This window comes from Rhinoderma darwinii, unplaced genomic scaffold (assembly GCF_050947455.1).
Source record: "Rhinoderma darwinii isolate aRhiDar2 unplaced genomic scaffold, aRhiDar2.hap1 Scaffold_730, whole genome shotgun sequence".
NCBI classification, from domain to species: domain Eukaryota; kingdom Metazoa; phylum Chordata; class Amphibia; order Anura; family Rhinodermatidae; genus Rhinoderma; species Rhinoderma darwinii.
The window spans coordinates 121,162-136,316 of record NW_027464292.1 but is presented as its reverse complement, the minus strand read 5'-3'; the positions used below and the strand labels follow the sequence as shown (position 1 = coordinate 136,316).

General features: G+C 51.2%; 1 protein-coding gene across 3 annotated transcripts in view; it reads right to left on the bottom strand.

Moving 5' to 3' along the window:
• Nucleotides 1-15,155, bottom strand: part of LOC142729645 (uncharacterized) — a 30,032-nt gene that overhangs the window by 13,460 nt on the left and 1,417 nt on the right. For 2 of the 3 annotated variants that reach the window (XM_075849279.1, XM_075849280.1), the window contains exon 2: nt 614-729. In XM_075849279.1, the coding sequence (XP_075705394.1) occupies nt 614-691 (78 nt within the window). In that variant the 5' untranslated portion in view covers nt 692-729. Of the gene's footprint in view, nt 1-580; nt 730-15,155 lie in introns of those variants that run through there. The other variant, XM_075849281.1, reaches the window with a different exon arrangement.

The window sequence follows — 15,155 nt, the reverse complement described above, 5'->3', positions numbered from 1 at the left end:
TCCTAGTCTGAATATATGCCCGGAAGCCGCGAGCGGAAGTAGTCGTCCTACTGTCCGGCCACGGCTTCCGGTCCACATGAAAATGGCGCCGGATGTCGCTCTGCTGAAGACCTTCCTTTTGGACTGTGTGGGAGCGGCGCATGCGCCGTTCCCACACAGACGGTGTACGCTGCAGAGAATGGAACGGCTCCCGTTCACATTCTCCATGGGGATGTATGTGCCGTATTCCATCTCTGTATGTGTCGTTAATCGACACATACAGAGATGAAAAAAAAAATGGCTGCCCCCATAGAGAAGTAAAAGTAAGAAAAAAGAAAAAAGTACAACACAAAAACACAAATAAATAAAAATTATTTTAATGACATACTAAAAGCAATAACATATAAAAAAAAATTTCTTTGTGACACCTTCCCTTTAAGAAAAAATATAAAAATCGAAAATTGGCCCTTCATTAAGGGGTTAAAGAGGTAGCAGCGCTCTCTGGAGTGCCACGTCGCCTTCAAACAGCTGATTCTGGGGGGGGGGGGGGGGGGGCGAGAGCCAGGCCAAGACCAATTCAGAGTGTGAGTCGGGCCCTTACCCTTTAAGTGAAATAATTGTCCCATTTCCTCACCTCTTCGGTCAGCCGGTGGATGATATCCCGAGTGAGGTTAAATATTTTATAGAATATTCTGATTTGCCCAATGTCCATCCTGAGGGGCCCTCTGAGGGTGCGTAGATGTTTCTGTACTGCAGGAGGAAGAATTAAAAAAATATAAAAAGAAGAGTAACTCAAAATTTTGATCACTGATGGCCCGCCTGCCGCACGTACCAAATGTAGTAATCAAAGGGGTTGTCGAGGATTATAAAGGGGGCCTTGCACAGCCCATGGCCAACCTAGACAACTCCTTGGAGGGCAGCAAGCATATGATTGGCCTGCAGCGCTGAACCTCCAGGTCGGCCTTGTGTCCTACTATTAAGGCCTCATGCACACGACAGTATTTTTGGGGCCACAATATATCCACATTTTTGCGGACCCATTCTTTTTTTATAGGCTCATGCATAAGATCGGTGCGTGGGCCGCAAACCCGGATTGCAAACACTCAGGACAAGTCATTTTACGGTCCGGATTTGTGGATTGACCAATACTGGTGAATTGTTGTGGATCGGTGAGTCCGGATGACACAACAAGGGTTTTTTGTGGTCCGACGGACCCGTGGTTTTGCAGACCGCAAAACCCATATAGTTGTATGCATGAGGCAGGGCTATACAGTAAGGGACAGAAAGAGGTCATATCCATAATTTTTCCAATTTTTCTCCATAAATATGTAGGCAATAAAAAAACATAAAACATAATTGGTATCGACGAGAACACATCGAACAACTGAAATATCACGACATTTAGCTGCGGGGTAAAAAAGAAAAAATGGAACAAATAAAATATACAGCTCACCCCCCCCCCCCCCCCCCCCCAAAAAACCCAAACAAGCTCCATCACAGGGGTCTAAGAATACGGCGTTTTTATTCTGTAAACGTAGGAAAACCTAAGAAATATTTGGTCTCCCTGTCATCGTATCGACCCGCGGAACATAGTCAACATGTCATTTACTGCACAGCAAACGCCATAAAAACGAAACCCAAAAAATTATGGGGAAATTGCGGTCTTTTTTTTTTTTTTCTTAATCTCAGCCCACAAAATAATTTTTTACATTTTCTTAGCACATGATATAACACCATTAAAATCTGCAACTCGTCCCTGGAAAAATAACACTTGGCTACTACAATGCAGATGTAGGGAAAAAACCTGTGTGGAATTAAAGGGAATGTGGCAGATTATCTAATCGACAAATGTCAATTCTGTCGCAGGTTTAGCCTCTTGCAATGAATGGGGTGCAGAGACTGTGAAAACCAATAGTGGAGCAGGGAGAAGTGAGCAGTGTGGGGGCAATATTCAGTGTGGGGGGCCCTATGGGGCATTATACTGTGTGGGGGCACTATGAGGAATTATACTGTGTGGGGGCACTATGGGGGGATTATACTGTGTGAGGGGCACTATGGGGGGATTATACTGTGTGGGAGCACTATGGGGGCATTATACTGTGTGGGGGCACTATGGGGGATTATACTGTGTGGGGGCACTATGGGGGGATTATACTGTGTGGTGGCACATTGAGGGATTATACTGTGTGGAGGCACTATCAGGGGATTATACTGTGTGGGGGCAGCTATGAGGGTATTATACTGTGTGGGGACACTATCGGGGCATTATACTGTGTGGGGGCACTATGGGGGTATTATACTGTGTGGGGACACTATCGGGGCATTATACTGTGTGGGGGCACTATGGGGGGATTATACTGTGTGGGAGCACTATGGGGGGATTATACTGTGTGGGAGCACTATGGGGGCATTATACTGTGTGGGGGCACTATGGGGGGATTATACTGTGTGGGGGCACTATGGGGGGATTATACTGTGTGGGGGCACTATGGGGGGATTATACTGTGTGGGGGCACTATGGGGGGATTATACTGTGTGGGGGCACTATGGGGGGATTATACTGTGTGGGGGCACTATGGGGGGATTATACTGTGTGGGGGCACTATGGGGGGATTATACTGTGTGGGGGCACTATGGGGGGATTATACTGTGTGGGGGCACTATGGGGGGATTATACTGTGTGGGGGCACTATGGGGGGATTATACTGTGTGGGAGCACTATGGGGGCATTATACTGTGTGGGGGCACTATGGGGGGATTATACTGTGTGGTGGCACATTGAGGGATTATACTGTGTGGAGGCACTATCAGGGGATTATACTGTGTGGGGGCAGCTATGGGGGTATTATACTGTGTGGGGACACTATGGGGGGATTATACTGTGTGGAGGCACTATCAGGGGATTATACTGTGTGGGGGCAGCTATGGGGGTATTATACTGTGTGGGGACACTATGGGGGGATTATACTGTGTGGGAGCACTATGGGGGGATTATACTGTGTGGGGGCACATTGAGGGATTATACGGTGTGGGGGCACTATGGGGGGATTATACTGTGTGGGGGCACTATGGGGGGATTATACTGTGTGGTGGCACATTGAGGGATTATACTGTGTGGGGGCACTATCAGGACATTATACTGTGTAAGGGCAGCTATGGGGGCATTATACTGTGTGGGGGCACTATCGGGGCATTATACTGTGTGGGGGCACTATGGGGGGATTATACTGTGTGGGAGCACTATGGGGGGATTATACTGTGTGGGAGCACTATGGGGGGATTATACTGTGTGGGAGCACTATGGGGGCATTATACTGTGTGGGGGCACTATGGGGGATTATACTGTGTGGGGGCACTATGGGGGGATTATACAGTGTGGTGGCACATTGAGGGATTATACTGTGTGGAGGCACTATCAGGGGATTATACTGTGTGGGGGCAGCTATGGGGGTATTATACTGTGTGGGGACACTATCGGGGCATTATACTGTGTGGGGGCACTATGGGGGCATTATACTGTGTGGGGACACTATCGGGGCATTATACTGTGTGGGGGCACTATGGGGGAATTATACTGTGTGGGAGCACTATGGGGGGATTATACTGTGTGGGGGCAGTTATGGGGGTATTATACTGTGTGGGGGCATTATACTGTGTGGGGGCACTATGGGGGTATTATACTGTGTGGGGACACTATGGGGGCATTATACTGTGTGGGGGCACTATGATGAGATTATACTGTGTGGGGGCACTATGGGGGGATTATACTGTGTGGGGGCACTATGGGGGGATTATACTGTGTGGGGGCACTATGGGGGGATTATACTGTGTGGGAGCATTATGGGCGGATTATACTGTGTGGGGGCACTATGGGGGGATTATACTGTGTGGGGGCACTATGGGGGGATTATACTGTGTGGGGGCAGCTATGGGGGTATTATACTGTGTGGGGGCATTATACTGTGTGGGGGCACTATGGGGGTATTATACTATGTGGGGACACTATGAGGGGATTATACTGTGTGGGAGCACTATGAGGGATTATACTGTGTGGGGGCACTATGGGGGGATTATACTGTGGGAGCACTATGGGGGGATTATACTGTGTGGGAGCACTATGGGGGCATTATACTGTGTGGGGGCACTATGGGGGATTATACTGTGTGGGGGCACTATGGGGGGATTATACTGTGTGGTGGCACATTGAGGGATTATACTGTGTGGAGGCACTATCAGGGGATTATACTGTGTGGGGGCAGCTATGGGGGTATTATACTGTGTGGGGACACTATCGGGGCATTATACTGTGTGGGGGCACTATGGGGGTATTATACTGTGTGGGGACACTATCGGGGCATTATACTGTGTGGGGGCACTATGGGGGGATTATACTGTGTGGGAGCACTATGGGGGCATTATACTGTGTGGGGGCACTATGGGGGGATTATACTGTGTGGGGGCACTATGGGGGGATTATACTGTGTGGGGGCACTATGGGGGGATTATACTGTGTGGGGGCACTATACTGTGTGGGGGCACTATGGGGGGATTATACTGTGTGGGGGCACTATGGGGGGATTATACTGTGTGGGGGCACTATGGGGGGATTATACTGTGTGGGAGCACTATGGGGGCATTATACTGTGTGGGGGCACTATGGGGGGATTATACTGTGTGGTGGCACATTGAGGGATTATACTGTGTGGAGGCACTATCAGGGGATTATACTGTGTGGGGGCAGCTATGGGGGTATTATACTGTGTGGGGACACTATGGGGGGATTATACTGTGTGGAGGCACTATCAGGGGATTATACTGTGTGGGGGCAGCTATGGGGGTATTATACTGTGTGGGGACACTATGGGGGGATTATACTGTGTGGGAGCACTATGGGGGGATTATACTGTGTGGGGGCACATTGAGGGATTATACTGTGTGGGGGCACTATGGGGGGATTATACTGTGTGGGGGCACTATGGGGGGATTATACTGTGTGGGGGCAGCTATGGGGGGATTATACTGTGTGGGGGCATTATACTGTGTGTGGGGGCACTATGGGGGGGATTATACTGTGTGGGAGCACTATGGGGGCATTATACTGTGTGGGGGCACTATGGGGGATTATACTGTGTGGGGGCACTATGGGGGGATTATACTGTGTGGTGGCACATTGAGGGATTATACTGTGTGGAGGCACTATCAGGGGATTATACTGTGTGGGGGCAGCTATGGGGGTATTATACTGTGTGGGGACACTATCGGGCATTATACTGTGTGGGGGCACTATGGGGGTATTATACTGTGTGGGGACACTATCGGGGCATTATACTGTGTGGGGGCACTATGGGGGGATTATACTGTGTGGGAGCACTATGGGGGGATTATACTGTGTGGGAGCACTATGGGGGCATTATACTGTGTGGGGGCACTATGGGGGGATTATACTGTGTGGGGGCACTATGGGGGGATTATACTGTGTGGGGGCACTATGGGGGGATTATACTGTGTGGGGGCACTATGGGGGGATTATACTGTGTGGGGGCACTATGGGGGGATTATACTGTGTGGGGGCACTATGGGGGCATTATACTGTGTGGGGGCACTATGGGGGATTATACTGTGTGGGGGCACTATGGGGGGATTATACTGTGTGGTGGCACATTGAGGGATTATACTGTGTGGAGGCACTATCAGGGGATTATACTGTGTGGGGGCAGCTATGGGGGTATTATACTGTGTGGGGACACTATCGGGGCATTATACTGTGTGGGGGCACTATGGGGGTATTATACTGTGTGGGGACACTATCGGGGCATTATACTGTGTGGGGGCACTATACTGTGTGGGAGCACTATGGGGGGATTATACTGTGTGGGAGCACTATGGGGGCATTATACTGTGTGGGGGCACTATGGGGGGATTATACTGTGTGGGGACACTATGGGGGGATTATACTGTGTGGGAGCACTATGGGGGCATTATACTGTGTGGGGGCACTATGGGGGGATTATACTGTGTGGTGGCACATTGAGGGATTATACTGTGTGGAGGCACTATCAGGGGATTATACTGTGTGGGGGCAGCTATGGGGGTATTATACTGTGTGGGGACACTATGGGGGGATTATACTGTGTGGAGGCACTATCAGGGGATTATACTGTGTGGGGGCAGCTATGGGGGTATTATACTATGTGGGGACACTATGGGGGGATTATACTGTGTGGGAGCACTATGGGGGGATTATACTGTGTGGGGGCACATTGAGGGATTATACTGTGTGGGGGCACTATGGGGGGATTATACTGTGTGGGGGCACTATGGGGGGATTATACTGTGTGGTGGCACATTGAGGGATTATACTGTGTGGGGGCACTATCAGGACATTATACTGTGTAAGGGCAGCTATGGGGGCATTATACTGTGTGGGGGCACTATCGGGGCATTATACTGTGTGGGGGCACTATGGGGGGATTATACTGTGTGGGAGCACTATGGGGGGATTATACTGTGTGGGAGCACTATGGGGGGATTATACTGTGTGGGAGCACTATGGGGGCATTATACTGTGTGGGGGCACTATGGGGGATTATACTGTGTGGGGGCACTATGGGGGGATTATACAGTGTGGTGGCACATTGAGGGATTATACTGTGTGGAGGCACTATCAGGGGATTATACTGTGTGGGGGCAGCTATGGGGGTATTATACTGTGTGGGGACACTATCGGGGCATTATACTGTGTGGGGGCACTATGGGGGGATTATACTGTGTGGGAGCACTATGGGGGGATTATACTGTGTGGGGGCACATTGAGGGATTATACTGTGTGGGGGCACTATGGGGGGATTATACTGTGTGGGGGCACTATGGGGGGATTATACTGTGTGGGGGCAGCTATGGGGGGATTATACTGTGTGGGGGCATTATACTGTGTGGGGGCACTATGGGGGGGATTATACTGTGTGGGAGCACTATGGGGGCATTATACTGTGTGGGGGCACTATGGGGGATTATACTGTGTGGGGGCACTATGGGGGATTATACTGTGTGGGGGCACTATGGGGGGATTATACTGTGTGGTGGCACATTGAGGGATTATACTGTGTGGAGGCACTATCAGGGGATTATACTGTGTGGGGGCACTATGGGGGTATTATACTGTGTGGGGACACTATCGGGGCATTATACTGTGTGGGGGCACTATGGGGGGATTATACTGTGTGGGAGCACTATGGGGGGATTATACTGTGTGGGAGCACTATGGGGGCATTATACTGTGTGGGGGCACTATGGGGGGATTATACTGTGTGGGGACACTATGGGGGGATTATACTGTGTGGGGGCACTATGGGGGGATTATACTGTGTGGTGGCACATTGAGGGATTATACTGTGTGGAGGCACTATCAGGGGATTATACTGTGTGGGGGCAGCTATGGGGGTATTATACTGTGTGGGGACACTATGGGGGGATTATACTGTGTGGAGGCACTATCAGGGGATTATACTGTGTGGGGGCAGCTATGGGGGTATTATACTGTGTGGGGACACTATGGGGGGATTATACTGTGTGGGAGCACTATGGGGGGATTATACTGTGTGGGGGCACATTGAGGGATTATACTGTGTGGGGGCACTATGGGGGGATTATACTGTGTGGGGGCACTATGGGGGGATTATACTGTGTGGTGGCACATTGAGGGATTATACTGTGTGGGGGCACTATCAGGACATTATACTGTGTAAGGGCAGCTATGGGGGCATTATACTGTGTGGGGGCACTATCGGGGCATTATACTGTGTTGGGGCACTATGGGGGGATTATACTGTGTGGGAGCACTATGGGGGGATTATACTGTGTGGGAGCACTATGGGGGGATTATACTGTGTGGGAGCACTATGGGGGGATTATACTGTGTGGGAGCACTATGGGGGATTATACTGTGTGGGGGCACTATGGGGGGATTATACAGTGTGGTGGCACATTGAGGGATTATACTGTGTGGAGGCACTATCAGGGGATTATACTGTGTGGGGGCAGCTATGGGGGTATTATACTGTGTGGGGACACTATCGGGGCATTATACTGTGTGGGGGCACTATGGGGGCATTATACTGTGTGGGGACACTATCGGGGCATTATACTGTGTGGGGGCACTATGGGGGAATTATACTGTGTGGGAGCACTATGGGGGGATTATACTGTGTGGGGGCAGCTATGGGGGTATTATACTATGTGGGGGCATTATACTGTGTGGGGGCACTATGGGGGTATTATACTGTGTGGGGACACTATGGGGGGCATTATACTGTGTGGGGGCACTATGAGGAGATTATACTGTGTGGGGGCACTATGGGGGGATTATACTGTGTGGGGGCAGCTATGGGGGGATTATACTGTGTGGGGGCAGCTATGGGGGTATTATACTGTGTGGGGGCATTATACTGTGTGGGGGCACTATGGGGGTATTATACTATGTGGGGACACTATGAGGGGATTATACTGTGTGGGAGCACTATGAGGGATTATACTGTGTGGGGGCACTATGGGGGGATTATACTGTGGGAGCACTATGGGGGGATTATACTGTGTGGGAGCACTATGGGGGCATTATACTGTGTGGGGGCACTATGGGGGATTATACTGTGTGGGGGCACTATGGGGGGATTATACTGTGTGGTGGCACATTGAGGGATTATACTGTGTGGAGGCACTATCAGGGGATTATACTGTGTGGGGGCAGCTATGGGGGTATTATACTGTGTGGGGACACTATCGGGGCATTATACTGTGTGGGGGCACTATGGGGGTATTATACTGTGTGGGGACACTATCGGGGCATTATACTGTGTGGGGGCACTATGGGGGGATTATACTGTGTGGGGAGCACTATGGGGGGATTATACTGTGTGGGAGCACTATGGGGGCATTATACTGTGTGGGGGCACTATGGGGGGATTATACTGTGTGGGGGCACTATGGGGGGATTATACTGTGTGGGGGCACTATGGGGGGATTATACTGTGTGGGGGCACTATGGGGGGATTATACTGTGTGGGGGCACTATGGGGGGATTATACTGTGTGGGGGCACTATGGGGGGATTATACTGTGTGGGGGCACTATGGGGGGATTATACTGTGTGGGAGCACTATGGGGGCATTATACTGTGTGGGGGCACTATGGGGGGATTATACTGTGTGGTGGCACATTGAGGGATTATACTGTGTGGAGGCACTATCAGGGGATTATACTGTGTGGGGGCAGCTATGGGGGTATTATACTGTGTGGGGACACTATGGGGGGATTATACTGTGTGGAGGCACTATCAGGGGATTATACTGTGTGGGGGCAGCTATGGGGGTATTATACTGTGTGGGGACACTATGGGGGGATTATACTGTTGTGGGAGCACTATGGGGGGATTATACTGTGTGGGGGCACATTGAGGGATTATATTGTGTGGGGGCACTATGGGGGGATTATACTGTGTGGGGGCACTATGGGGGGATTATACTGCGTGGGGGCAGCTATGGGGGTATTATACTGTGTGGGGGCATTATACTGTGTGGGGGCACTATGGGGGGATTATACTGTGTGGGAGCACTATGGGGGCATTATACTGTGTGGGGGCACTATGGGGGATTATACTGTGTGGGGGCACTATGGGGGGATTATACTGTGTGGTGGCACATTGAGGGATTATACTGTGTGGAGGCACTATCAGGGGATTATACTGTGTGGGGGCAGCTATGGGGGTATTATACTGTGTGGGGACACTATCGGGCATTATACTGTGTGGGGGCACTATGGGGGTATTATACTGTGTGGGGACACTATCGGGGCATTATACTGTGTGGGGGCACTATGGGGGGATTATACTGTGTGGGAGCACTATGGGGCATTATACTGTGTGGGGGCACTATGGGGGGATTATACTGTGTGGGGGCACTATGGGGGGATTATACTGTGTGGGGGCACTATGGGGGGATTATACTGTGTGGGGGCACTATGGGGGGATTATACTGTGTGGGGGCACTATGGGGGGATTATACTGTGTGGGGGCACTATGGGGGCATTATACTGTGTGGGGGCACTATGGGGGATTATACTGTGTGGGGGCACTATGGGGGGATTATACTGTGTGGTGGCACATTGAGGGATTATACTGTGTGGAGGCACTATCAGGGGATTATACTGTGTGGGGGCAGCTATGGGGGTATTATACTGTGTGGGGACACTATCGGGGCATTATACTGTGTGGGGGCACTATGGGGGTATTATACTGTGTGGGGACACTATCGGGGCATTATACTGTGTGGGGGCACTATGGGGGGATTATACTGTGTGGGAGCACTATGGGGGGATTATACTGTGTGGGAGCACTATGGGGGCATTATACTGTGTGGGGGCACTATGGGGGGATTATACTGTGTGGGGACACTATGGGGGGATTATACGGTGTGGGAGCACTATGGGGGCATTATACTGTGTGGGGGCACTATGGGGGGATTATACTGTGTGGTGGCACATTGAGGGATTATACTGTGTGGAGGCACTATCAGGGGATTATACTGTGTGGGGGCAGCTATGGGGGTATTATACTGTGTGGGGACACTATGGGGGGATTATACTGTGTGGAGGCACTATCAGGGGATTATACTGTGTGGGGGCAGCTATGGGGGTATTATACTGTGTGGGGACACTATGGGGGGATTATACTGTGTGGGAGCACTATGGGGGGATTATACTGTGTGGGGGCACATTGAGGGATTATACTGTGTGGGGGCACTATGGGGGGATTATACTGTGTGGGGGCACTATGGGGGGATTATACTGTGTGGTGGCACATTGAGGGATTATACTGTGTGGGGGCACTATCAGGATATTATACTGTGTAAGGGCAGCTATGGGGGCATTATACTGTGTGGGGGCACTATCGGGGCATTATACTGTGTGGGGGCACTATGGGGGGATTATACTGTGTGGGAGCACTATGGGGGGATTATACTGTGTGGGAGCACTATGGGGGGATTATACTGTGTGGGAGCACTATGGGGGCATTATACTGTGTGGGGGAACTATGGGGGATTATACTGTGTGGGGGCACTATGGGGGGATTATACAGTGTGGTGGCACATTGAGGGATTATACTGTGTGGAGGCACTATCAGGGGATTATACTGTGTGGGGGCAGCTATGGGGGTATTATACTGTGTGGGGACACTATCGGGGCATTATACTGTGTGGGGGCACTATGGGGGCATTATACTGTGTGGGGACACTATCGGGGCATTATACTGTGTGGGGGCACTATGGGGGAATTATACTGTGTGGGAGCACTATGGGGGGATTATACTGTGTGGGGGCAGCTATGGGGGTATTATACTGTGTGGGGGCATTATACTGTGTGGGGGCACTATGGGGGTATTATACTGTGTGGGGACACTATGGGGGCATTATACTGTGTGGGGGCACTATGAGGAGATTATACTGTGTGGGGGCACTATGGGGGGATTATACTGTGTGGGGGCACTATGGGGGGATTATACTGTGTGGGGGCACTATGGGGGGATTATACTGTGTGGGGGCACTATGGGGGGATTATACTGTGTGGGAGCACTATGGGGGGATTATACTGTGTGGGGGCACTATGGGGGGATTATACTGTGTGGGGGCACTATGGGGGGATTATACTGTGTGGGGGCAGCTATGGGGGTATTATACTGTGTGGGGGTATTATACTATGTGGGGACACTATGAGGGGATTATACTGTGTGGGAGCACTATGAGGGATTATACTGTGTGGGGGCACTAGGGGGGATTATACTGTGGGAGCACTATGGGGGGATTATACTGTGTGGGAGCACTATGGGGGCATTATACTGTGTGGGGGCACTATGGGGGATTATACTGTGTGGGGGCACTATGGGGGGATTATACTGTGTGGTGGCACATTGAGGGATTATACTGTGTGGAGGCACTATCAGGGGATTATACTGTGTGGGGGCAGCTATGGGGGTATTATACTGTGTGGGGACACTATCGGGGCATTATACTGTGTGGGGGCACTATGGGGGTATTATACTGTGTGGGGACACTATCGGGGCATTATACTGTGTGGGGGCACTATGGGGGGATTATACTGTGTGGGAGCACTATGGGGGGATTATACTGTGTGGGAGCACTATGGGGGCATTATACTGTGTGGGGGCACTATGGGGGGATTATACTGTGTGGGGGCACTATGGGGGGATTATACTGTGTGGGGGCACTATGGGGGGATTATACTGTGTGGGGGCACTATGGGGGGATTATACTGTGTGGGGGCACTATGGGGGGATTATACTGTGTGGGGGCACTATGGGGGGATTATACTGTGTGGGGGCACTATGGGGGGATTATACTGTGTGGGAGCACTATGGGGGCATTATACTGTGTGGGGGCACTATGGGGGGATTATACTGTGTGGTGGCACATTGAGGGATTATACTGTGTGGAGGCACTATCAGGGGATTATACTGTGTGGGGGCAGCTATGGGGGTATTATACTGTGTGGGGACACTATGGGGGGATTATACTGTGTGGAGGCACTATCAGGGGATTATACTGTGTGGGGGCAGCTATGGGGGTATTATACTGTGTGGGGACACTATGGGGGGATTATACTGTGTGGGAGCACTATGGGGGGATTATACTGTGTGGGGGCACATTGAGGGATTATACTGTGTGGGGGCACTATGGGGGGATTATACTGTGTGGGGGCAGCTATGGGGGTATTATACTGTGTGGGGGCATTATACTGTGTGGGGGCACTATGGGGGGATTATACTGTGTGGGAGCACTATGGGGGCATTATACTGTGTGGGGGCACTATGGGGGATTATACTGTGTGGGGGCACTATGGGGGGATTATACTGTGTGGTGGCACATTGAGGGATTATACTGTGTGGAGGCACTATCAGGGGATTATACTGTGTGGGGGCAGCTATGGGGGTATTATACTGTGTGGGGACACTATCGGGCATTATACTGTGTGGGGGCACTATGGGGGTATTATACTGTGTGGGGACACTATCGGGGCATTATACTGTGTGGGGGCACTATGGGGGGATTATACTGTGTGGGAGCACTATGGGGGGATTATACTGTGTGGGAGCACTATGGGGGCATTATACTGTGTGGGGGCACTATGGGGGGATTATACTGTGTGGGGGCACTATGGGGGATTATACTGTGTGGGGGCACTATGGGGGGATTATACTGTGTGGGGGCACTATGGGGGGATTATACTGTGTGGGGGCACTATGGGGGGATTATACTGTGTGGGGGCACTATGGGGGCATTATACTGTGTGGGGGCACTATGGGGGATTATACTGTGTGGGGGCACTATGGGGGGATTATACTGTGTGGTGGCACATTGAGGGATTATACTGTGTGGAGGCACTATCAGGGGATTATACTGTGTGGGGGCACTATGGGGGTATTATACTGTGTGGGGACACTATCGGGGCATTATACTGTGTGGGGGCACTATGGGGGGATTATACTGTGTGGGAGCACTATGGGGGGATTATACTGTGTGGGAGCACTATGGGGGATTATACTGTGTGGGAGCACTATGGGGCATTATACTGTGTGGGGGCACTATGGGGGGATTATACTGTGTGGGGACACTATGGGGGGATTATACTGTGTGGGAGCACTATGGGGGCATTATACTGTGTGGGGGCACTATGGGGGGATTATACTGTGTGGTGGCACATTGAGGGATTATACTGTGTGGAGGCACTATCAGGGGATTATACTGTGTGGGGGCAGCTATGGGGGTATTATACTGTGTGGGGACACTATGGGGGATTATACTGTGTGGAGGCACTATCAGGGGATTATACTGTGTGGGGGCAGCTATGGGGGTATTATACTGTGTGGGGACACTATGGGGGGATTATACTGTGTGGGAGCACTATGGGGGGATTATACTGTGTGGGGGCACATTGAGGGATTATACTGTGTGGGGGCACTATGGGGGGATTATACTGTGTGGGGGCACTATGGGGGGATTATACTGTGTGGTGGCACATTGAGGGATTATACTGTGTGGGGGCACTATCAGGACATTATACTGTGTAAGGGCAGCTATGGGGGCATTATACTGTGTGGGGGCACTATCGGGGCATTATACTGTGTGGGGGCACTATGGGGGGATTATACTGTGTGGGAGCACTATGGGGGGATTATACTGTGTGGGAGCACTATGGGGGGATTATACTGTGTGGGAGCACTATGGGGGCATTATACTGTGTGGGGGCACTATGGGGGATTATACTGTGTGGGGGCACTATGGGGGGATTATACAGTGTGGTGGCACATTGAGGGATTATACTGTGTGGAGGCACTATCAGGGGATTATACTGTGTGGGGGCAGCTATGGGGGTATTATACTGTGTGGGGACACTATCGGGGCATTATACTGTGTGGGGGCACTATGGGGGCATTATACTGTGTGGGGACACTATCGGGACATTATACTGTGTGGGGGCACTATGGGGGAATTATACTGTGTGGGAGCACTATGGGGGGATTATACTGTGTGGGGGCAGCTATGGGGGTATTATACTGTGTGGGGGCATTATACTGTGTGGGGGCACTATGGGGGTATTATACTGTGTGGGGACTTTATGGGGGCATTATACTGTGTGGGGGCACTATGAGGAGATTATACTGTGTGGGGGCACTATGGGGGGATTATACTGTGTGGGGGCACTATGGGGGGATTATACTGTGTGGGGGCACTATGGGGGGATTATACTGTGTGGGGGCACTATGGGGGAATTATACTGTGTGGGAGCACTATGGGGGGATTATACTGTGTGGGGGCAGCTATGGGGGTATTATACTGTGTGGGGGCATTATACTGTGTGGGGGCACTATGGGGGTATTATACTGTGTGGGGACATTATGGGGGCATTATACTGTGTGGGGGCACTATGAGGAGATTATACTGTGTGGGGGCACTATGGGGGGATTATACTGTGTGGGGGCACTATGGGGGGATTATACTGTGTGGGGGCACTATGGGGGGATTATACTGTGTGGGAGAACTATGGGGGGATTATACTGTGTGGGGGCACTATGGGGGGATTATACTGTGTGGGGGCACTATGGGGGGATTA